This window comes from Dermacentor variabilis, chromosome 6 (assembly GCF_050947875.1).
Source record: "Dermacentor variabilis isolate Ectoservices chromosome 6, ASM5094787v1, whole genome shotgun sequence".
NCBI classification, from domain to species: domain Eukaryota; kingdom Metazoa; phylum Arthropoda; class Arachnida; order Ixodida; family Ixodidae; genus Dermacentor; species Dermacentor variabilis.
In genome coordinates, this window is record NC_134573.1 from 100,095,309 (window position 1) to 100,117,712 (window position 22,404).

Here is a 22,404-nt window from a genome sequence, read left to right on the forward strand (position 1 = left end):
AGCCGTCGCTCGTCGCTGTCGCTCACAAGATCGCGCTCATGGGGTTTAGCTTGTAAGCAAACGAACCCTCGACCATCATCATCATCATCATCATCATCATCATCATCATCATCATCATCATTTATTTATTTATTTATTTACCCTTAAAGGCCCTTGGCTTAGGGCATTACATAAGGGGGGGGGGGAGCAGTCGATACATATACAATGGTCGGTAACAACAAAAAAGCAATACAAAGTGCAGGGTTCATGTTCAACATTAACATCATCAGAAGCATCAACACTAAGATAGACACAGCGGCTCAAGAACAACCTGGAAACAAAACAAAACACTCATACACATTCAAAAACACGGCAAAATAACTCAGCCCCTGAAATGTGCTGTTAATAAGTGCCTGAATTTATTAGGTTCTGTTTCAGTAACTATGGAATCGGGTAAGTCATTCCACAATGTAATGGAGCTAGGTAAAAAAGATTTATTAAATGAGTTTGTGGAGCCATGTATGCGCTGCAAACTTAAAGAGTTGAAAAGACGGCGTGAGGTGCGAAGTGGCGGGTGTAATACAGAATTTCTTAGCTGTGGGAACGTATAGTACAATTTGTGAAATAGGCAAAGCTGTGAAATTTTACGCCGAAGTGCCAGGGGTTGAAGATAAAGGGATGCCTTGATAAGAGTTATACTGTGTCGTCTGTCATACTGCGATGTGATAAAACGGGCCGCGCGATTTTGGATGGCTTCAAACTGATCGATTAGATAGTTCTGATGGGGATTCCAGATCGCCGAGGCATATTCGAGTTTCGAACGGATGAATGTTACGTAGGCGAGTTGACGGACAGAACGGGGTGAAAAAGCGAGGGATCGTCTGATAAACCCAAGCAGCTTAGAAGCATCTGTACAAAGTTTTGCAATGTGTTCAGACTATGTTAGTTTGTTGTTCACGATGATTCCAAGATACCTGTATGATTCTGTTTCAGAGAGTGGTGTAGAATTTAATGAATACGGATAGATGAGGTTATTTCGCTTTCTTGATACATGCATGAACTTACATTTGGAAATGTTCAGTTGCATAAGCCATGACGCACACCAGGTTTCTATGAAATTTAAGTCGCGTTGAAGCAGAGTCTGATCATCAGGAGTAGATATGCGGCGGTAAAGGACACAATCGTCTACGAAGAGGCGGATACAAGATGATATGGCATTAGGAAGATCATTTACAAATATCAGAAAAAGGAGTGGTCCAAGCACCGATCCCTGGGGGACACCAGAGATGACTGTAGTATTTTGCGATCTGTGGTTCCCTATTACTGTATATTGTGAGCGTTCGCAGAGAAAGCAGTCAATCCATGACAAGATTAAAGGGTTAATGTGGAGGCAGGACAGTTTTGCCATTAAACGCCGATGTGGAACGCGATCGAAGGCTTTGGAGAAGTTACAAAGAGATGAAGTTATTGTGCATGAGGCTTGCATGGTCCGTGAGCCGTTCGTAGCTGCATACTTGTAGCCTCTGTCTAGGAAGAATTCAATTGAATTCTGCCGTTTTACGTACCAAACGCCACGATTCGATAACGCGACCGCGCGCTTAGCAGCAGCGCACCACCTTAGCCGCTAAGCCACCGCGGCGGGTACTGTCTCTCAAGAGCTGAATAGTTTATTCCTTATATATATATATATATACATATATATATATATATATATATATATATATATATATATTCGTCATCTAAGCGGCATTTACTTTTATTTAAAAATACTGCAGTCATAGAAGATGGGGATAAGAATATTGCGGGATTTAGCTTGCGTCGAGAGATAACGTATCGACTGCATCGACGTGTATACACAAGTGGGCTACCTTAATTGATAGAACAATGAAGTTGAAATACGAGCGCATTTTAATAGGATGAAAAATAGGATTTACACCACGAGAAGTTTAGGCACTAAATACGCGATGTGCCATCCTAATTTCTTCCTAAAGCACTTCCGCCTTGCGCCTTTTATTTAACCGTCGTTTGAGAGTGATGTTTCTATACGCTGGACTTCAGGACCAGGCCTGTACTTTCTTAATGAATAATCCTGAAACATATACCGCCTAAGCATCATATGCTCTAGAACTGCATTTAGGGCGGATTGTTTTTGCTTCTACGTCACTCATGACTGGGACCTGGTAAGCACTTTATTCGGACAATTCGTGTTTGATTTAATCGGCTACTGCCTAGTGAGCATGTTCAGACGCAACAGTTCTTGTGACCCTGGGAAGTAAGTTCTTTGGGAGGCAGTTAATACACATTACCGCCAACAGAATGCACTAAATTCTACAAGTTCACCACTCTATTTCGTCGTGGAGCAAGTAACCCAACAAGTTATCTGGGAAACTTCCAAGGTCTTTAAAAGCAGCGCGAGTTCAACCATGTACAGCCCGTATTGGCGGCACATTACAGAATTCTACGTAGTAGCACTCGCATGCAACAGCGTTGCTTTCCATAGTTTTCACTTGTACATTTTCTCATACGCTTTACGTGAGGGGAGATTAATTTGTCCTGTAAAGGGCTCTGTCTAAAGCATCGACGACTTGATTACCGATTTCCTAATACTGATGCTCATGAACACGCATGATGTGCTACCAGTTATTTATTATCATTATCACTGGAACGTTCCACTTTACACTCGTATTACTGGCGCATTCGCGCAACCTATAGCTGTAATGCAGTTTTTTTATAAGGTTTAGGCATCGCTAATATTAAATCTGTCTAAAATAAGTGGCACAAACATACCATGCAGATTGTGAAGCTGCCTCACAGTTATGGCGTCGCGCTTTGTCACAAATAACACGCTTTGTCAATGCGAGAAAAAAAAAAACGAAGTGCACCACTTTGCCTGAACGTATCGGAAACTCAAGCACGCTGTATACCGCCACATTAACTTTCATGTCATGCACTGCCAACATCCTGTGCAGTCTATCCTACCCGCCGTGGTATCTTACACCCGTATTCAGAAATGCATTTAAATTTGAAGCCCGTGCTTGACTTGATATAAATGACGCCTGGTGTGAATGCGCCCAAGATGCTCATTGCGTTTTCTTCAGTGCGTTCGCGATATGTATCTATTAAATCAAGTCAAGCATGGGCCTCAAGTTAAGATGCATTTCTCAATACGGGTAGTTAGTTGCCATTGCGTCGCGCTGCTGAGTTCGAGGTCGCTGGTTCGAATCCGGACGCGGCGGCCGCATTTTTGGTGGCCGCGAAATGTAAGAAACGCTTCTTTACACTGAATTAGGTACGCGTTAAAGAAAAAAAAAACGGACGGTGAAAATTAACATGAAGTCCCCCACTGTGACATGCCTCATAATCAGACCATTTTTTTTTTTTTTGCTCGCAAAATTGCAGAATTTAGTTCATTTTTTTTCTTCCCTCCTTCCACCACTCTATCCGCTCCTTTTATTCCCTCTTTCTCTGTCCGCGTCTACTAGCGCGAAAACCATTTCGAGTGGCGCAACCAACTCGCCCAAATGACCACGCTGACTCTGAGCACAGTAGCCGGCATAGAGGACGGTTGCCTCAGACCGACTTTTGTGCGTTTTTTTTTTTAATGTTGTCCCCTATCTCTCGCGTGCGAAGTAATAGGAACGAGGTATGTTTACTGGCTTTATGCTGTACCGTTGTGCAGTGCGAGCTCGTGAAGCACTACGACTACGCGTGCGAGGTCAGCTACACTACCACGGACGACGGCTACGTGCTCGAAGTGGACAGGATTCGACGCGGCCGTGACCCAGGTGCCTCCCCGACCCGGGCCGAGGATGGAGAAGGACGTCGCCGCCACCCCGTCCTGTTCCTTCCCAGCTTCCTGGCCGCCTCGGATATGTGGTTCCTCAACTACCCTTGGCAGAGCCCAGGCAAGCCACCGTATAAGTGTCGTCGGTAACGTGACTCGCTACGGGAATGCGACAGCAGAACTTCCCTAATTTTAAAGCCATTTTTTTTTCGACACCCTGTAGTCCAGTCCAGCCAAGGTTAACTTGAACACAACGCCGAGCCCGTGTGAGTTTTAATTTTTTTTTCCTCGGCCAAGTGAACAATCACCGGTCTTGGCAGCAGATTAGTGGAACTAAAACGCCAATGGATTTATCCGCAAAGTTCGCGGATATACTGAAACGGTTGTCTTGCCGAGAATTCGTTCCAAGTGGATCCACCTTGCCAACTCCACGGCTATACCTTGTAAATTGCAATATGACTCATAAGGTAATTAATTAAAAGGTTAATTACTACATTTTTGTTAATTAGTCGAGTGCGATTCATTTTTTTTTTTCGAGTATTGTCCGCCTCTTCGGGTAGACCAGCTCATGAACTAGAATTATGCAATCTGCCGCAGGTAAGCTTTAAAAAATTTTGCACAGTGTTCGCTGAAACACCCGGTATAACCACCCAACGCGTTAACCCAGTGGCAATGGCGTTTCACTGCCAAGCTCAAGGACGTCAATTCCACCCCGGCCACGGCGGCGGCATTGCGCTGGGTCCGAAATGGGAAAAATAGAAAGAAAGACCAAAAAAAAACGCCCGTGGATTTAGGTGCAGGTTAAATAACCACAGGTGGTCAGAACTAATCCGGGTATACTCTACTACGGTGCGTCTAATAATCATGCGGTGGTTTTGGTAAGTACAATTCCAAAATATAACTTTTTTTTTTATTGAAAGAAGTCGATCTTTTTTTTTATCTAACAGCAGCACTCGCAGTCTCATGACTCGGTCATGAAACATCACGCCGTAATGAGCGAGGAAATGAGATACTGCGGAGCAACAATCGAGAAGCACGATTGCAGGGCTCATTCGCAAACATTCGCGTCAAATAAGCGGTATTGTAGTTGACTACAAATCTCACATTTCGCTCACAATTCTAGTCGCCCTTTAGCGTTACGTATAAAAACCAATTCTGACAAGAAAAATGCCATGATTTCTCTGGCAAGTGGCTTATCGCGAACATTAGTTACACCACGCCCTATCATGTTACGCAGTCGTCTGCATAGATAACATGCTTTACGCTATATTCTTGCAAATAAATCTCATTACCATTTTCTAAGGCAACTTTTTTTAGTCTACCATCAGACTATTTCTCTTCAACGGACTTTCAAACTACCGAAAACCACTCTAGAAACATGACTTTACCAGAGTAAGAATAAAAAATATGGTATAAAAATATGAATACGCAAAAGCGCCTGTGAACATTTTCTTGCGCCCTTGTACGTCTCCCTGTTTTTGCCTGTTTGTTTAACGCTCCAGATGCCTCTTCAGTAAGGTACCGGCAAACCTAAACTTCTCAAGTTACTTCTTTCAGGTTTAAATAGGTATTGCGCGTTTACAGAACAACACATATTGAAGACGGTGATCTAAGCAAAGCTTGTCGCCTGCTTTTGCTACGCGATAGCACTAATTCTCATAACTGGACGAAGCCACTCCCGCAAAATGCGCTCGCTACCCGTTGCGAGAGCAAATAAAGAAAGGGTAACGCTGAGCCGACTAACATACAGACGCTATAGCTGTGTCACGGTGGGAGGAATAACTTTTTATTAAAGTTATCGTGCGAAGGTCAGCACTGTTGCACTGGACAATGTAACATTGTTTTGCTCACTTATTTGGTCATGGCCGTTCTAACAGACGTTCCAGAGCGCGCTTTACAACAATCCTGCTAAAGCAGTCCATGCAGGAACACACCGCAGTGACCACCTACTTTCCTGAGAGTGTCACCAAACGTCTTTCGTGATGTGTTTAAGGCACTGGACAGCAACTAAGTTGGAACATCTGTTGCCAACGCAGCGGGCGGCCTAACACGCAGCACGCGCTGGACAGACAAACATACTATTACAGCGCAGACGCAGTAACTGAAGGCCAAGTGCCGCAGTCCATCGTCAAAAAACAAAAAAAAACAAAAAAGGGGCCGACAAGTGATCCAGAGTGCATAACGACAGCGGAATAGCAACGACGAGAAACCAACGCCATACACGCACGTGTACATACTGATGACTGCATGGCAGACGACGCCAGGAGCAACTCACATTAAGCGTGGTGACGACTGCGCTCGATTTCGCAGTATAAAGAGTGTGCCGAGAACATTCCGTATATACTGCTCTACAAAACAGCAGGCTCACATTCAAACAACACTCGAGCAGAGCAGGTCGGCCTACAGCGCGAAGTTGCTATCGCGTATCGAGCGCGCTGCGCGCGCTCGACACGCGATTGTTTCTATCTCTGTTACTCGTCTCTGTCCTTACTCTCCTACTTTCGTGCGCTACGTAAACTCCGTCGTTATGAAGCACGACCATCTCTCCCAAGCCTCTACACTAATATGCTGCTTGCGCTTGGCTGCACGAGCCTGTACATGTGCCCGAGCTGCCGCATCGGCACGGCGTAGACGAGTTCGTTCCCGGTTCTGCTCGCGGCGTTGCTGATCGAAAGCTGCCTGCTCCTCAGGAGTACGTATGACGCGTGGCCTACCCATTTCAGAGCCAGAGAGGAACTGCTGCTGGCGGAGAGCAACGACGCCACTTACTCGCGCAGCTAATCCAACATCACCTAGATAGTACAAGGCCTTTCACTTCGATCCATGACGTCCTGTTACCTGGCTCGACTGCCATAGAATCTAATGGGGATGCTCCCGAGTGGGCAACAGTGATTTTGACGTCACCATGTCATCACGCCAGCCTTGTTAATGGAAATTTCGGGCCAGGTAGCGTGACATCATGGATCGAAGTAAACAAGCCTTGTGCTATCTAGGTGTTGTTGGTTAATCGCGCGCCTCTCTTTGTCTATATATATTGTTTGCATGTGCATGCGCATGGGGTTGCGTAGGGTGAGTTTTTGACGCACAGGCGACCTGCAGACGGACGGACGGCGGACGGACGGACGAATCGGCTAGCCATATAGAGCTTCGCTGTAAAAACACTCAAAATATTTTCGCTTTTTGGGGCATATATGGCCCCCAAACAAGATTTGTAATTTATATTGCGTGCCTTTCCCTTTTACATTTCACAAACAGTGCATGTGCGTTGTCAACGTGACGTGGCAGTCTTGACAGGAAGGTAGCCAGCGCAGAGTTTTCAAGAAAGAGCACGCAAGGAAGACAGGTATACCGATGGCCGTTTCGGGACAAGATAGGCGCGAAACAGCGGAAACTTTTTCTCAGAGTGAAGAAGGTAAAGTGGATTTCTATTGAAGTTTCTCAGTCAACATTCGCATTTGTATACGTCAAGTCATGCTCCGTTTGTTTCAAATTTGCATTACCGACGCTAAATTAAAGTATCTAAAAAGAGCTTTAGTGGAGTAGACCTCCGCTGCATTAGCGATAAGTAAATCATTGGTTCTTTCTAAGCAGTTAGAGTACATATAAAATATTTTCCCCATATTGTCGCTGTTTGACTGCGGTTAGGCATCTGTATGAACATTCCTGCTGCTCCTCGCGCTAGAGAAGGTAACGCGGCCTCGATGTTTTAGTAAATTTGTAGAGATTTGTGAGAAGCTTGTGTAGTCTCTCGTTACCGACGCGCCTGTAACTAATGTAAACGCATCCACAGGTGCTCGCACTACAGCCTTGTCACAGAAGTGCGGCCTCCGTTTTTGCAGGTTTCCTTTTCGTTGACGCCGGTTTCGACGTGTGGGCAATGAACTCGAGGGAATCGAACCCGTACTCCTACCACAAGACGCTGTCAAAAGGCGACCCAGAGTACTGGCAGTGGAGGCAAGTCTAGCCTTATCGCATTTGCTGTTGATACACTATTTTACGCGGTCAAGGTTTGCACGGAAAGCCGACAGTTTCCGCCTAGCGATACGGAAGTTTACATGAAAGCTCGAGAAAGTGCCGAGGACTCATTGCATGCATTCGCTCGAGAAGGCTTTCAAGTAGAATTCTCCGTATCGCCAACCCACGACAACGATAAATACTGTGGCACTATACAAATGAAAGCACTGTCGTGCCAGTCTTTTGATCATTCCAGCAGCATCAAAACAGACACCACAAGTTATTAATAAGAACGACAAAACGCAATAAAGGTTTAGTCCTTTCTCTACAAAGAGCAGTTAGCGAGGTCGAATTGGGATCAAAGTGGGTTGCTTGGGCGAGGCCATGTTGCTTCACTAACTGTGCATAGATGCGAGTGCTTCGCAATAGTTTGCGACGAGACTTGCCGTACCAAAACATCTAAGTTTTTTTTCTTTCTCTTCTTTTTTTTATTACTTCGACAGTACTCCAGTGTTCGAAACTGGCTTCGCCTTTGTCTTCCGCCCACCCATTCGTTGCACTGACGACGATCGTCATCACAATCGACGACACACGACGGTCATGCCCAGCTTCGAAATTTCTCCACCGTGAAGAAAAATAAAACTTCTCCAAGATCGCCTCCACGGGGGTTCGAATCAATACCAGTGAAGCAATGCGCATGCGGGAGTCGAGCGTAACCACCGAGCTATCGCACAACAACAGTTCTGGGCAATTTGTTCTCCGCACAGACTGTGAGAGCAGTGCCATCTGTACATGCGTTTCGGAGGCCAGACGAGCAAGGCTGTGGTTGACGGAGGTTACAGTATGTTTATCACATAAAAATTGTTCTTGACAAGATTGCGGTGCGTTTGTTGTTGTCGTCGTCGTCGTCGTCGTCGTCGTCGTCGTCGTCGTCGTCGTTGTTGTTGTTGTTGTTGTTGTTGTTGTTGTTGTTGTTGTTGTTGTTGTTGTAGCTTTCTTTAACACACGACAGATAGCCACTAGGGGGGATCGGCCATGGTTAGTAATGGAAACAACGAAATCCCTTCCTTCCTGCTGACTTAATGATCTGTATTATCTAGGTTTAAATTAAAGAGTAATAATTATGAGCACTAAAATTGTTTAAATGTGTTCATGTCCACTTTTAGTAGATATGTCTTGCGAACTCAGCGGCTAGAATTCGTAAATTGCAATATGTGCCTTCAAGTAATTTAATACCAAGTTAATTAATGACTTTTTGTTAATTAATCGAATATACGTTCCGATTTCTCACACTCGTAATGTTCGCCTCTTCGAATAATCTAGCTCAAGGTCAAGAATGGCGCTGTCTCCCATTTTTTTCGTGGAACCTAAAGATGATCACCCCCTATACTGAGGCACCTTAGCAGACACCCGATATTTCTAAATGTAAAGCGACCTCAGCGAAGTTTAGGTTTCCACACCTCCAGTGAATTGTTCAATGGGTTGTCGTGAACTTGTTAAAATCATTTTAAATTACGGATACGTGAAAAGTATTTGAATATGGGTGGCGGAAAATAAGCAAATGAATCGTCGTGTGAAATTTTTTGCCGTAGTCCGGTCGTCTGGGAGGTTCGGCTTTGGCAGCGATATTGACGCCGAAATAGCACTTCAGGGACTCGGGCTCAAATGATCAAATACCATGTGGTTGGATGAGTGGACAAATTTGCTTCTTTTACGCGTGACAGACCTTACGTTACGCTTATTATCAAATCTTAAAACAGAACGGGCTCTACAAAAATGCTCACGTCGCCTACGTCTCGAATTGTTGCACATGCCCCGCCTTCTATATCGGATACGGAGAAGAATCTCTTCAGATTGTTTACAATGTGGCAGCCAGACAGCTTCTGTGAAAGATATTCTCATCGAGTGTTCCCGATTTGTTAGACGTCGAGAGACACACGCACATACCTCGTCGGCAAAGCAAAAACAGAAACAAAAAAAAACAATTATCGGACTCTGTTGATTTTCTTATAGGCAACCAGAAGTTATAAAATTGTTACGTATGTTTTTTTCTGGACAGTTGCCTAATTATAGTTGGTTGTGAATAGTGCTATTCGTGGGAAAATATTTATTGTACGGACTATTTCAATATGAGTAAAAAGTATTCCCGTTTGTCACAGGGCGTGTGCTGACTCTATATGTATTAATTTTTTATAACTTCATGTCAATTAGCATGTGTAGTGTGCTTTATTCCCCTCCAAGCAATTTCTTTATTTTTTTTATTGATGCACCTACAGTGCCATTAGAACCGTACGCCATTTATAGAGACAGCTTTTGATCATTTACATTTTCTTTCTACCGATATATTGTTATTACACTTATTGTCTTTCGTAAAGTTATTTACTCCGATTTTTGGGACGGTTTCGGTGGTCAAGTTACTCGGACCGCCGGAGCCAATAAGCAAATGCGGCGCTTGGTGACGCAGCTTCGACGAGATTGGACGTCACGACGTGGCTGCCGGTATCGATCACGTGCTCAACGCGACCGGCGCATCGAAAGTGACGCTGTTGTCGCTCTCCCAGGGTGTGACCATCGCCCTGGTGCTGCTTTCGACCCGGCCGGAGTACAACGACAAGGTGAGTTGTCGCCAAAACTACGACAGCCATTTACGAACTAGTATTGTCCATTTCTTCTTTCTGCTGCGTTTGGTGCAGCGCTAAAGCAATACGCGCCGCGTCACGTGATGGTATTCCCAAGGTTGCGTCAGGAAGGAAAGAGTGAGCGCTGGACGACTTCAGACTGCTCACTTTTGAAGAGGTATTTGTCACTTCGCGCCGACGGTTATTTACCTATTCAAGTGCGTGTGACACGCGGAAGTTTTCTCACTAGGCAACCGCTGATGCGACTTGAGTCGTATCTGTTTCCGTTAAATGGAGAAAATTATTTTTCTGGTGTTAGGGAACGAACCTTCTTTCGTAAGCCGCGAAAGTTCAGTGCAAAGTTTGCATCTCTCAATCCACGCAGTGGCCGCAAACACATAGATTTATCTCTGTCGTTAAGGGTGACTGTTCGGAAAGGCAACTGTGCCGATTTGGATTCTCCGACAAGGACGAATTTGCCTCCAACTGTAAAGTTGCCTTTCTTATCAACCCGTATTTTTTTGTAGGATAATGGTTCTTATGGATGGGTAATTTTCTTTTTCATACTGCACCGTCTATGTAACACCCTGTCTCAAATCGGTCCCGCTTTACAGAATCACGTGCTTTCCCTTCTAGGTCGACCTCGTCGTAGCATATGGTCCCGTTGCAAATGTCGGCAGCATGGGGTCTCCCATGCCTTTATTGTTGAAAGTGCTTCAGCTTCTCACGGTGAGTGCTTGCCGTCCTAAATATACTGCTACGCCGCACCGCAGCCGTAGTATAAAGTTATAGTATAATTTTGTTCTGCTATCGCCTGCCGAATTGAAGCGATAAGGTAAGGCCACTTACTGGTACTTTGTGAGACACTAAAGGAAAATAACGAATCCAGCTAGATTACCAGATAGTTCGTCTAGAACTCTATCAAAGTTTTTTGTGTGCCAATATAGAACCCTGTCGTATGGAACATTGCCGCCGGAGGCTCTGTTGCTGCTCCTCAATGTTAACCACCAACGCCGAAACGGACAGAATGACGTAATGTACACGTGACCTCCCTACATGCGGCTATCTGCGGATCGGCCGCTGCTGACGTCGCATGCGAGGTACTATGGCCCACAACAGGTACTGAATTAACTTTAATTGAGAAGGGTTGGCTGCACGTAATCGAAAAACTGGATGTGAATAGAAACGCTTTTTTGGGTCTCTATAAGGTGACATTACTACACCTTGAAAAGAATGCATAAAGCTTTCCTCCGGTGTTAACTGGCGGGATTAGCCGACCGCTTTCGATATTATGTTCGCCATCGTATTGGCCGGTGCCAGAATGATATATAACGGACGATCTATTCTTTGACATACTGCCCCTGAACCTATGCTAACAAGCTAGCCGTGTTCAGTAGAAGCGCAGAAAGCTAGCGCGTTTTGTTTCTTTTTTGTGACCAGATTTCAACTCTCTATTTGTCAGGAAACTGCTCTTAGTCCACCACTCCTGGAGATCAGCTGTAGATACCTGTTCGTTCGCGGACCAGTGAGCCATGCTGGCTGTTCACCTGCGCAACGAATTTCATGCCTTCGAAGAAAAGTTTCGCGTTTTTCAATGCTTCCACATTTCGTCTTTTTGTCGCCGAAAATGCCACTGATGTAGCTCATGTACAAATGAAGCTTTGTGCGTGCGTGCGTGCGTGCGTGCATGTGTGTGTGTGTGTGTGTGTGTGTGTGTGTGTGTGTGTGTGTGTGCGTGCGTGCGTGCGTGCGTGCGTGCGTGCGTGCGCGTGTGCGTGTGCGTGTGCGTGTGCGTGTGCGTGTGCGTGTGCGTGTGCGCGTGTGCGTGTGCGTGTGCGTGTGCGTGTGCGTGTGCGTGTGCGCGTGTGCGTGTGCGTGTGCGTGTGCGTGTGCGTGTGCGTGTGTGCGTGTGCGTGTGCGTGTGCGTGTGCGTGTGCGTGTGTGTGTGTGTGTGTGCGTGTGCGTGCGCGTGTGCGTGTGTGTGTGTGTGTGCGCGTGTGCGTGTGTGTGCGCGCGTGTGCGTGTGTGTGTGTGTGTGTGTGCGCGCGTGTGCGCGTGTGCGTGTGTGCGTGTGCGTGTGAAGGGTGTGTGAAGGGTGTGTGAAGGGTGTTTCACACCCTTTACACACACAAATTTAAAGGGTGTGAAACACCCTTTAAATTTCCTTGCCAACAAACCCTTGCAATCGCAACACTTCTGCTGCTTACGTCACGGCTGTACTGTAGCAATTCCGTCATGTAATCCACCTTCCTGCACCGCCAGCCTTCTCCTATGCGAATTCGGGTTGGTATTTTTTTTTATCTTTTACGATATAATTTTTCATGAATAAAGGGAAAATCAGACATCCTCCCGTTCGTAGCAATTGCTACAAAGGAAACCCGTAAGACCAAATGCCAGCAAATGCTGAAGCTAGGCGTATTATAAGCGAAGGTGGCTGACTAATGGCCAAGCATACTTACGAACTAAAAGCCACGTCAATTCGTGTCTCGGAATCAAAGTTCCGTGCATAACTCTTGTACGAACTGAGGCGTACACTTCCTAATTTGTAGGGCACTCAGCGCAAGATGGGGTACAGAATCCACTTGGAACATGGTACTTGAACTGACCGGAACATTCTAATTATTATCGCTTTTGCACTTCAGCCTATTGCTTTATTAAAGTGGCCTTGTTTAGAATGCCAAATTTTATTTTACTCCCTACAGGTAGATTTCTATTCCCTATGCTTTCTTGCTCTTGGCGTGCACCAAATAGAGGACGTCGGCCTATTCTGGAGCCGATATTGAAGTTCCTGCATCGCTTCGGCAATTGGATTTCTTGACGATATTTAGGATTTCAATTTTGCAGTGTAGTAGCACAGATGTCTCGCAAATACTATTTGAAGTGTGATCCTTTGGAATGGCTGGATATTACGTTCTCACCTACTTGCATTGTGCAATGGAATCTCATTTATATGTTTTCTACATGCCCTCTATATTTTAACTTAAAGTTTCTAGAGGAGCTAATTGGGTTTCCAAAGCAGAGATGATTGGAAAACACCACGAATCGTAGACAGAACAAGACGTGAAACGAAGTCTGCAAATATGCCCTTCGTTTACTGTATTCTTCCGTGCAAAATCTGTGCTTTTCTTTTTCAATGAACTGCGCAGAGCAACTTAGTAGCTTTGCTTTTTAATCAGTTGGTATTTAATAAAAACTGCGTACAAGCTGTCGTTCAGTACGCAGTTTTTGGAACTTTGGTTTACGTTTGACTAAATATCACATCTATTGCATAATCCAGCTTTCTGTTTGGATATACGGACGGACAAACACGAGTGCTTGCTGCACAGTTTGTGTTGCTAGTCAGCAAAAGTGCCTTGTAGTCAAGGCTTGCATCATTCCTAGATATTACAGCCACAGTAAATGTTGCCGTCTTCCACTTCTTTTTATTTCAATAGCAATAATACGGACACTCCAGGCGCATTTCCGCCATCGTCATCGCCGTCGGCGTCACCGTGATGTTCCGTATACAGTCCAAGTGCGTTAACACCGTGGCCGCGCGACGTGTGCTGTAGGTGCGAGTGAAAGCGTGCGAGGGTGAGCAGAGGAGTGTAGCTTGACATCGCGCGCGCAAGGGAGGAGGGCGAGGAGGATGCGCGCTGTCTTCCACCGCGTGAAAAGCACCGGGAAAAGGGGTACTACTCCGGCGGCGGCTGCGTAGGGTGCACTCGCGCGGGCCCTATCTTGAAAGCGACTGGGTACAGTCTTGGCGCACCAGCGCCTGATGCCTTCATGTGCGCTGTGTTCTCGCCGCATAGTTCGCGTTGAAGCGAGAGGCAGCGTGAAGGTCAATTCGCTCGCTGCTGCTGCAGCTGTTCCTCACACCAGCGTTTTGACAGCGGGTGTGTCCGCACTCATCGAGTGAGATGTGTTTACGTTTAACCATTAGATATGCGCGCGTGAACACCATATTTGTTCATTTAGTTAGTAAGCGAAGGTTTATGAGTTTATACGTCCGATAAAGCTACTATCGTCATTTCGTACAGCTGTCTACTAATTTGCTATCGCAATCGATGGTCTGCCTTTCGGGCAAAGCTGCGACTTCTTCTTTTCTTTCTTCCTCTTCACCTACTACAGGTGTTCTGAGCCTGCCTGCTTATCCATCCATCAATCCATCCATCCATCCATCGCTCCGTCCGTCCGTCCGTCCGTCCGTCCGTCCGTCCACCCACCCACCCACTCACTTACTGTGACCCCGTCCCCCAAGTTGTCAGCCAGCTTGGGCCACTTGTTCTGTGCTCGTTTCTGCTGTTTACGTGAAATGCATGGCGTTCCGAATGGCAGCTGAAGTTCTAAAAGGGAGCCAACAGACTCAAGATAAGCGAAAAAGAGCTCGAGGGCTTGATATTGCATTAATTTCTAATGCGAAGTAACTAATAAGCCCCTAAGTGTCAGAAGGCTTTAAACTGAATTAAATTAAACTTCATTTCACTTCAATATTTAAGCTTTGCGTAAAGATGTTTGAACCCATAGGTAGAGGCTAGCTTTGGGTCCAGCTGAGCATGCACACTGGGTACTTATCGGCCCACAAAGCGCTCTGATATAGTATTGCCTTATTCATCTCACATATCATTCTTCCTTCTTTGAACATCCTATAGTCTAGAAGAATGTTATTCCGCCCGTTCCAGAGAGCTACAGTTGTCACAACGGGGGCGGAAAGGTGTCCTTAATGCACCTGCATTCTTATTACCTCGATGCAGCTGTTAATGGATCCTGGACAAAAAGGAAGATTTGTAAACGTACATCCTGCGGTGACAGTTGGATGCCAGATTCTGGGCGGCCTTCTCTGTACCTCGTTTATCGAGTTGACCTTCTTGAGCAGTCCTTCTCAGTTCAATCAGGTGAGAATGGCGGTACTGTGCGACAAGTGTTGAAAGCGACAAGACGCAAGAAAATAATTGGGAATGCACATAAGTTGGGAACAAAAAATTGGTGGTTTTTGTTTCTGCTGCTGGTGTTGAAACTTTTATATAAACAAAATAATTTATAAAATGTGTCCATCGCCAAGAAATAAATAAAATCATCTCCAGAAATGTTCGTTTGCTACAATTTAGCGAGCTTTAGAACGCGAAGGTAGAAATAAAATTGTAAGACTGAACTAGTACAGTGCTTGTTCGCGTTTATATGCCGTACAATATTTTATATACAGTAACTACATCCCATGAATTATCACGGGGACCTATAGAATAATGCTAAGGACACTCTTGTAAGCGTGCGTATTGTCTTTCAATGAGTGAAGGACAAAAATAAAGGAGGCGAATGACACATCCGACTCCTCCCTCTTGAGCGTTCCTGCTAACATTCAAAGGTCGTTTAGTAATGTAACAAAATTTTATTGTGGCCAACAACAGCAGCAGCAAGTTCGGCAGGTTGGTGAAGTGGCATGGTGACATATAAACAGAGTAAGGAAGAACTTGCACTTAAATAAGAAGTACGCGTAAGGAGCGCTGTTACGATAATTATGCTCCTATTCTGCTACAAAGCCGAAGTGAATCTATACTGAAGATATTGTTCATGTAGTTATCGCTTTGCATGACTCTTACGGTGCTTTGACCGCGCTCTCAAACTACATGTCGAGCGCACCAGAAAAAGCGCAAGTAGAAAGACCCAGCCGATTCAAGAACAGAAAACTGAGACGAGCGTACAATATCGCATGTACAGTGAAACACGGAGTTTTCCATGACTTGTATGCATAGGATATGCTCAACTACATGGCTGAACGATAGATGTATGGCATTCACTAGAACGGAAACTTTCGGGCCAGTTGGTCTTGCGTATTAGGTAAATGGGAGCGCATTAGACAACGAACGACCGTAGAACGATTTGTGTAGATAGTTTCTGCAGTCTTTCCTTGTCTAATGCAGCGCGATTTGCCCACACGTGTAATGCGTAGACAAAAATGTCACCGCTACATTGAAAACGACCTCTTGACATTTTTGGTACTTGGGGAGAGGCGTAATTACTTTAAGTAGACGCGTAAAGAAGCAAAAAGACCTGGTGAAAACATTGATGGCGAGTCTGGCGACTTTTATGAACCGATCAATTTAGGGGGCAGACGAACGAACGTGTACAGAGTAAAAAATTCGCATGATGCGGGATCTGAGGAAAAAGAAACTAGATATTTTCTGAGCCTGAGCACGCCGCCTAGATTTCAAACGCGCTAGGTGTGCTATATGTAGCGTAAGCGATCAACATAGCTGTAGTGATGTACTGTTTTAATGGGTGCAAGCTAAAACTTGGTGAAGATCCAATTTTATCGCGGAACCCGCATGCCGAATTTTTTTTTACACTGCCTGTATATTCAGAAATACGTACTCACGGTACACATCATTGTTTTCCAGCCTCTTCATTTCTTTTTGCGTCATTTTAAACTCGCGGACAACTTTCTGTGGCAATAAATGAAATACTGCAGCGTTCTATATAGCTCCTGCACGGGTGTTACTGCGCCAAGCAGTCCGGGGATGCTGTTCTGGACATTTCCAAATACCGTCATATTGTCCGATTCCGTCATATTGTCAGCTCTCGCTGGCCCAGGAGGCTGCTACGGCCTATCTGCCGCCATTACAGAAATTAACTATATGGTGGAATTTGACGATGTCCAGTATAGCACCCCGGAAGAGTTTGACAGCGCTTTTGGTTTTTCGGAATCACAGTGGAGATCAGTAATAGAGACAGATACTGAATCTGCATGGCTTCGGCGTGCGGTAGTTTCTCGCTTGCGCCAGGGCATAAGAAAAATATCTCAAAAATGAGTCAATGTAGCATTCGATCAATGCGGTAAGTTGTCTTATTTTCCGGTTGTAGATAAGATGTTTATGCTTTCTCTAGTGCAGCTTAATCTAACGCGAATGAGAATGTGGGACGTCTTTCGGGAGCGCTTTTCTGCCTTCTCTGCCTGCGTCACTATCCGTTCATTGTCGCAAAATGTGCAGTGCAAGTATATAGCTTCAGTTATGTTTACCAGCAAGCACATTCTTTCGCAAATTGTGCGAAGAGCATCGTACTCCCTTTTGCATATCTAACTCTTCGTTCTGTGGTCTCACTAGACGTCAGTCGAATACGCTGCCTCATGATCAAAAACAGAGTGCCATGGGCTGACTATAGTTAAACTTCGTGCTAGACACTTGGGTAGGAACGAAGATTTGTGCTAATCGACTATCTCTTTCAGACGCGAATGCCCATGTACGGGGCCCACTACCCGATCGGCACGACCGTTCGTAACTTGCACCACTACTACCAGGTAAGCAGAATAGCACTTTACTCCACCCGAAGCTGTTTGGTACCTTGCCGTGGAAATTAGGCTATTGGACGTGTGCACCTTAAAGGGGTGGTGACATCAAAATTTTCGTTCATGCGTTTGTCGATTCAAACGTTGTGTCATGCTTCAGGGAGCACGATACACATAGCGGGATTCATATATATCCGATAAAAAATTTAATAATAGCATTATTATACCGAGCGATTTCGGTTTCGCTTTCTGGGCTCCGGGGGATGCTATGACGTCACAGAGGAGGAAACGCAACATTGCTTGGTCACGTGGGCCACAAGAAATAGTCACGTAAAACTATGCTGCGTCGTCTGCTCGCGCATACGTGTGTTCTGCCAGCAGAAGTCAACAACTGGCGATTCGAAGCGCATGTCGCGTTTATTATAATTATTGTGAAGAGCGACAACAACGGTAAGAAAATATTGCGGCTTGTGAGAGTCGGTGATTCATTCCGAAGCGCCGTAAGATTTAGCTTTGAAGTGAACCGGAAAAGGCCTAGCGACGATATCGGCGGCGCCGAACGATCAGAGGCGCTGAAGCTGCCGTCGGTGCCAGAGTGACCACTCCTCGGTCGCTGATTGGCCGCTTCACCGTACGGCTGCCGCACAAATGGGTCCCGGGCCCGTCCTCTCTACGGCAAGGAAATCTCGCCGTTCGGGAGCAAAACCGCCGTCGCACGGCGACCCGCGAACGGCAAACAGCGTGCGGCGAGTCTCCGTCCCGGTAACGTGGACGGGCCCTCGCATTGAGAAAGGCCAAGCGAACGAGAGACCGCTCCGAGCTGCCGAACTATGCGACTATGCGAGGAGAGAAGCGGACAACACGAACGCCGCATATCCTGGTCCCTTTCGGAGTCGGCCGGCTAGTGTTCACTCTTAGGCAAAGTTACACCCTTTGGCTTGCCCCTTCTGCCACACAACAATAATCGCTATCTGCCTTGATGCGTTTCCTTTCTTTAACGCTGCGAGGCCGGAACTTTCCAGTAACGAACGGCACGCGCGTTATCAGAAGGGGCATTCCAGAGGGTGTAAGCTGTTCTATGCCGATAACGCGCGCGCCGTTCTTCACTAGAAAGTTGCGGGCTCGCAGCGTTAAGGAAAGGAAACGCATCAAGGCAGATAACGATTATCGTTGTGTGGCGGAAGGGGCAAGCCAAAGGGTGTAACTTTGCCTAAGAGTGTACAAGGGCCGTCCGCACGGCAACTCGCCGCACGCAGTGCGACAACACGAACGCCGCACGTGCGGCGTTCGTGTTGTCCACTTCTCTCCTCTTGTGTCCGTGTCTGCAACCTTACCCCTTCTTTACATTAAGAAAGGATTTTTATATGCCTGTAGCTCGGTCATAGTGGAGGCTATGCTCGGTCGCTCGGCTGAGCAGGCTCCGTAATCGGCATTTCATCGCTACTCATCATACGTCACGTTTTTGTGCTAGTGTGCTATGACGTCAATATTTTCGTTCCTCCTCTGTGACGTAGTAACTACCGCGCTAGCGATGGGTCTCGACTACGAGAAGGAGTTTTTAATGACTTTTTGGAGCTGAATTAAGATTATTTTGAAATGTTTGCAGCGTCCAATACCTCGTTCTGGGTGTCCTTGCATACGGAAGCAGCCTACAACATGCTTTTTATAGCCTCAAAATTTGGTGTCCCAACCCCTTTAATCACGTAATGGTCACATTCGCGCAACTTTTGTATGCCCTCGGAAAAGCGTTTGCAGGCCCCGAACAGGCGTTCTCTTGCACATGTGCAGCTGTTTATTCATTTGATTTCAAGATGGGCATTTATAATTCATTTCACGGTAAGCAATATACAAGCGCGACGGGAAGACAATACAACTTCAGATGATGATTTACCTGAGCAACCTTTATCACAAAGTTTGAAAAGGAGAAGGCGTTTTATTGGGGATTTATTGAAATAATTTTAATGAAGGTTGTCTTTTCTTGTTGTTGTTGTTAAAAATATCTTTATATCTGACAATGCTTAGTCTTTACGCCGTCTGCTGAGAGCAGATTTTCTCCTTGGGCATAATTTTTTTGCGTAAACTGTCCAAAATAAGAAAGCCTAAAACAAAAAAAAGCATTAAGTATGTTCAGTAAATTGTATATGTAAGGACACCTAAAACACACGAGATTGGAATACCTTTGAAATATACCACTAATTGCTGACAAGACCTCTGCTGAACTCGCGTAAACGATGTCGCAACTTTAAGTTCCATAATACGTCATAATTCTCTGCTTTAGACAAATCTACATAATTGTGTTATCTGTTCTTGCTGAAATTGTAGGGCTGTGCATTTCATGCTTCAATTTTTCTTTATTTGGTAGTATTCAGTCACACAGTTGTTCTTGCAATTCACAATCGTAAATCATATTTTAGGGTCTAAGAGCTGCCAGATTTTATATTTCTGCACATTTATTCAAGTCGTATCAATGTACATCTACTAAGGTTTTGCGTTTCTCATGTGTTTGCGTTTCTATGTTTCCAAAGCAGCGGGCACACAGAATTCGTTTCCACCATTAACCAGTGTTACAAATAGTCGAAGTCCAATTATAACATGTCAGCGGTACTCTTCAAAAGCCAGACGTAGAGGGAGTTGTGTGAGCTATATATATATATATATATATATATATATATATAATCGGGTTAGCGTATACAGATAATAATAATATTTGGGGTTTTACGTGCCAAAACCACTTTCTGATTATGAGGCACGCCGTAGTGGAGGACTCCGGAAATTTTGACCACCTGGGGTTCTTTAACGTGCACCTAAATCTAAGCACACGGGTGTTTTCGCATTTCGCCCCCATCGAAATGCGGCCGCCGTGGCCGGGATTCGATCCCGCGATCTCGTGCTCAGCAGCCCAACACCATAGCCACTGAGCCACCACGGCGGGTTAGCGTATACAGATGTGATCTAGCTACAATTTTTAGACATGAGAGGAAGCTATGGCTTACGGCCAGCTCCAATTCTGCTTATTCGAATACGTGCAAAACGCAGAAATGCTTTTAGGAGACGCCTATACTGGACTTATTGCAAAAAAAAAGTTACATTTGAGAAAGTTGCATCCTATAGTGGCTGCAGGAAGCAAGATGTTGACTTATGGAATGGAATTGTTCAAGTAAATTCCAGAATTTTCGACTTTAAAAATATTGAAGTATGTAGTTTATAAATGTATACCTGTCTCCCAGAAGCTAATGTCGCAGTTCTGTGAACTACATCCCTTAGAGCATCTATAGGGGAAAAACTTGGTGCATGAATTTACAGCTCGCGTGAATTTGTTTCAATGTTTAGGAAGGTTTTTAAAAAAGTCAGACTCATAAATAAGTGGCATACTTCGGAGTGGTGTATTATGCACGGATTTTGTCCGCTTGATATGCCTTATCGGGTTTAGTTTAAATAACGGTCCTAACACTTTTCATTGCCGAGTTACAGAGTTGTTAACTTGGTAGTTGAGCTTCTCAAATATTTTCGGGAGCATTTCTAAAGAAACTGAAGACAGAAATGAAAATTCTGCTTTGTACAGTTCCTGGCTTTCAACTTTTTCTTTCATATGCAACAAATCTGGTCAAAAATTGTGCAGTGCTGGCCAAGAAGGACAATTTCGTCGTTCCCTCGTATTTAGAAGGAGTTCCCAGGTGCTTTTTCTGCGCCTATATTGAACACAACAGAGCTGTCAACGAGGTATTTGGGCACATGCAGTCTGACGTCACAATCCACCTGTCGGTCCACGGGTGCACGGACACAATTTCAGGAAAAGCTACGCTGGTGGCTGTTCTGGGAAGGGAATTAGAATCTAAGAATTGAAGTATAGACAACACCCGTGGAAAGTGTCGTGGCGTTGATTAAAAAAAAATATCTTATCACATCGTTCATCGCAAGAATGGCGCACTTCCGAGGATCGCACAAATGAGTACAGTAACAGTTCGGCTTAACCCTATTTGGTTAGGTAAATGTGAAACAACTTACCTACTAACAAACATCTGACAAATGTCATACCTCAGTTTGGCTTTCAGTTACGTGTAAGCATGGAGTAAGGAAAAAAGAAATGAGGAAAGGCCCTACCCAGTCTGCGCACTAGGAGAGAGGTGTCGAGGTAGTCACGTGTTATGTTTTGCTGCAGCATCCACGTTGTCGGAGCACAATGGAGGTTTTGTTGTAGTGGTGCGTGCTCATGCGCGTGCTGCGTAGGTCTCGTACCGTCGCAGAGGTGTCGTGTGTGCAGGTTCGCGATAGTCCCCTGGTTTTTGTGCCAACGTGTTAGCTAGACCGTGCTCTCCCGGTTGTTGTCATGGTTAGGTGGAACTCGAAGAAATAAAAAGCGTGAAACGAGGGCGCATATACAACGCGCTACGCCACGTATAGCGCCAAGGACGAAGGACGATCTTGAAGTATCGCTGCCGTCTTCGGCGGGTTCGTGCTAACGTGCCATTACCGCGGCGTTCCTGGCTTTCGACAGCGGTCGAGGTAGCCGAATGGTCGAAAATCAACGGTAGTCAGCGGCCGAAAAAGGAGTAACGAGGTCAAACCGCTGTTGCCTTCTTTCTTTTGTTTACCGCTCCATCCAGAGCACTGTCTGTTTAAATGCGTTACACGGAAAAAATTTTTTGGTATACTTTTATTACGCACTATATTGTCGGTTAAAGCATTTAAAAAGCGTGCGAGATGTGCACTGAATGTGTTTTAACATAATTTGCGATTTATTACGCTTTGCGTTGTACCTCGATGGAACGATGGATGAACACATAATGTCCGAAACAGGGGACACG

At 45.4% G+C, this 22,404-nt stretch overlaps 1 protein-coding gene across 1 annotated transcript in view; it reads left to right on the forward strand.

The window, feature by feature from the left end:
* Positions 1 to 22,404, forward strand: part of LOC142586230 (gastric triacylglycerol lipase-like) — a 43,427-nt gene that overhangs the window by 15,465 nt on the left and 5,558 nt on the right. The window contains exons 2-7 of the mRNA XM_075697482.1: positions 3,659 to 3,884; positions 7,603 to 7,717; positions 10,182 to 10,332; positions 10,972 to 11,064; positions 15,072 to 15,212; positions 17,540 to 17,611. Of these exons, the coding sequence (XP_075553597.1) occupies positions 3,659 to 3,884; positions 7,603 to 7,717; positions 10,182 to 10,332; positions 10,972 to 11,064; positions 15,072 to 15,212; positions 17,540 to 17,611 (798 nt within the window). The remainder of the gene's footprint in view (positions 1 to 3,658; positions 3,885 to 7,602; positions 7,718 to 10,181; positions 10,333 to 10,971; positions 11,065 to 15,071; positions 15,213 to 17,539; positions 17,612 to 22,404) is intronic.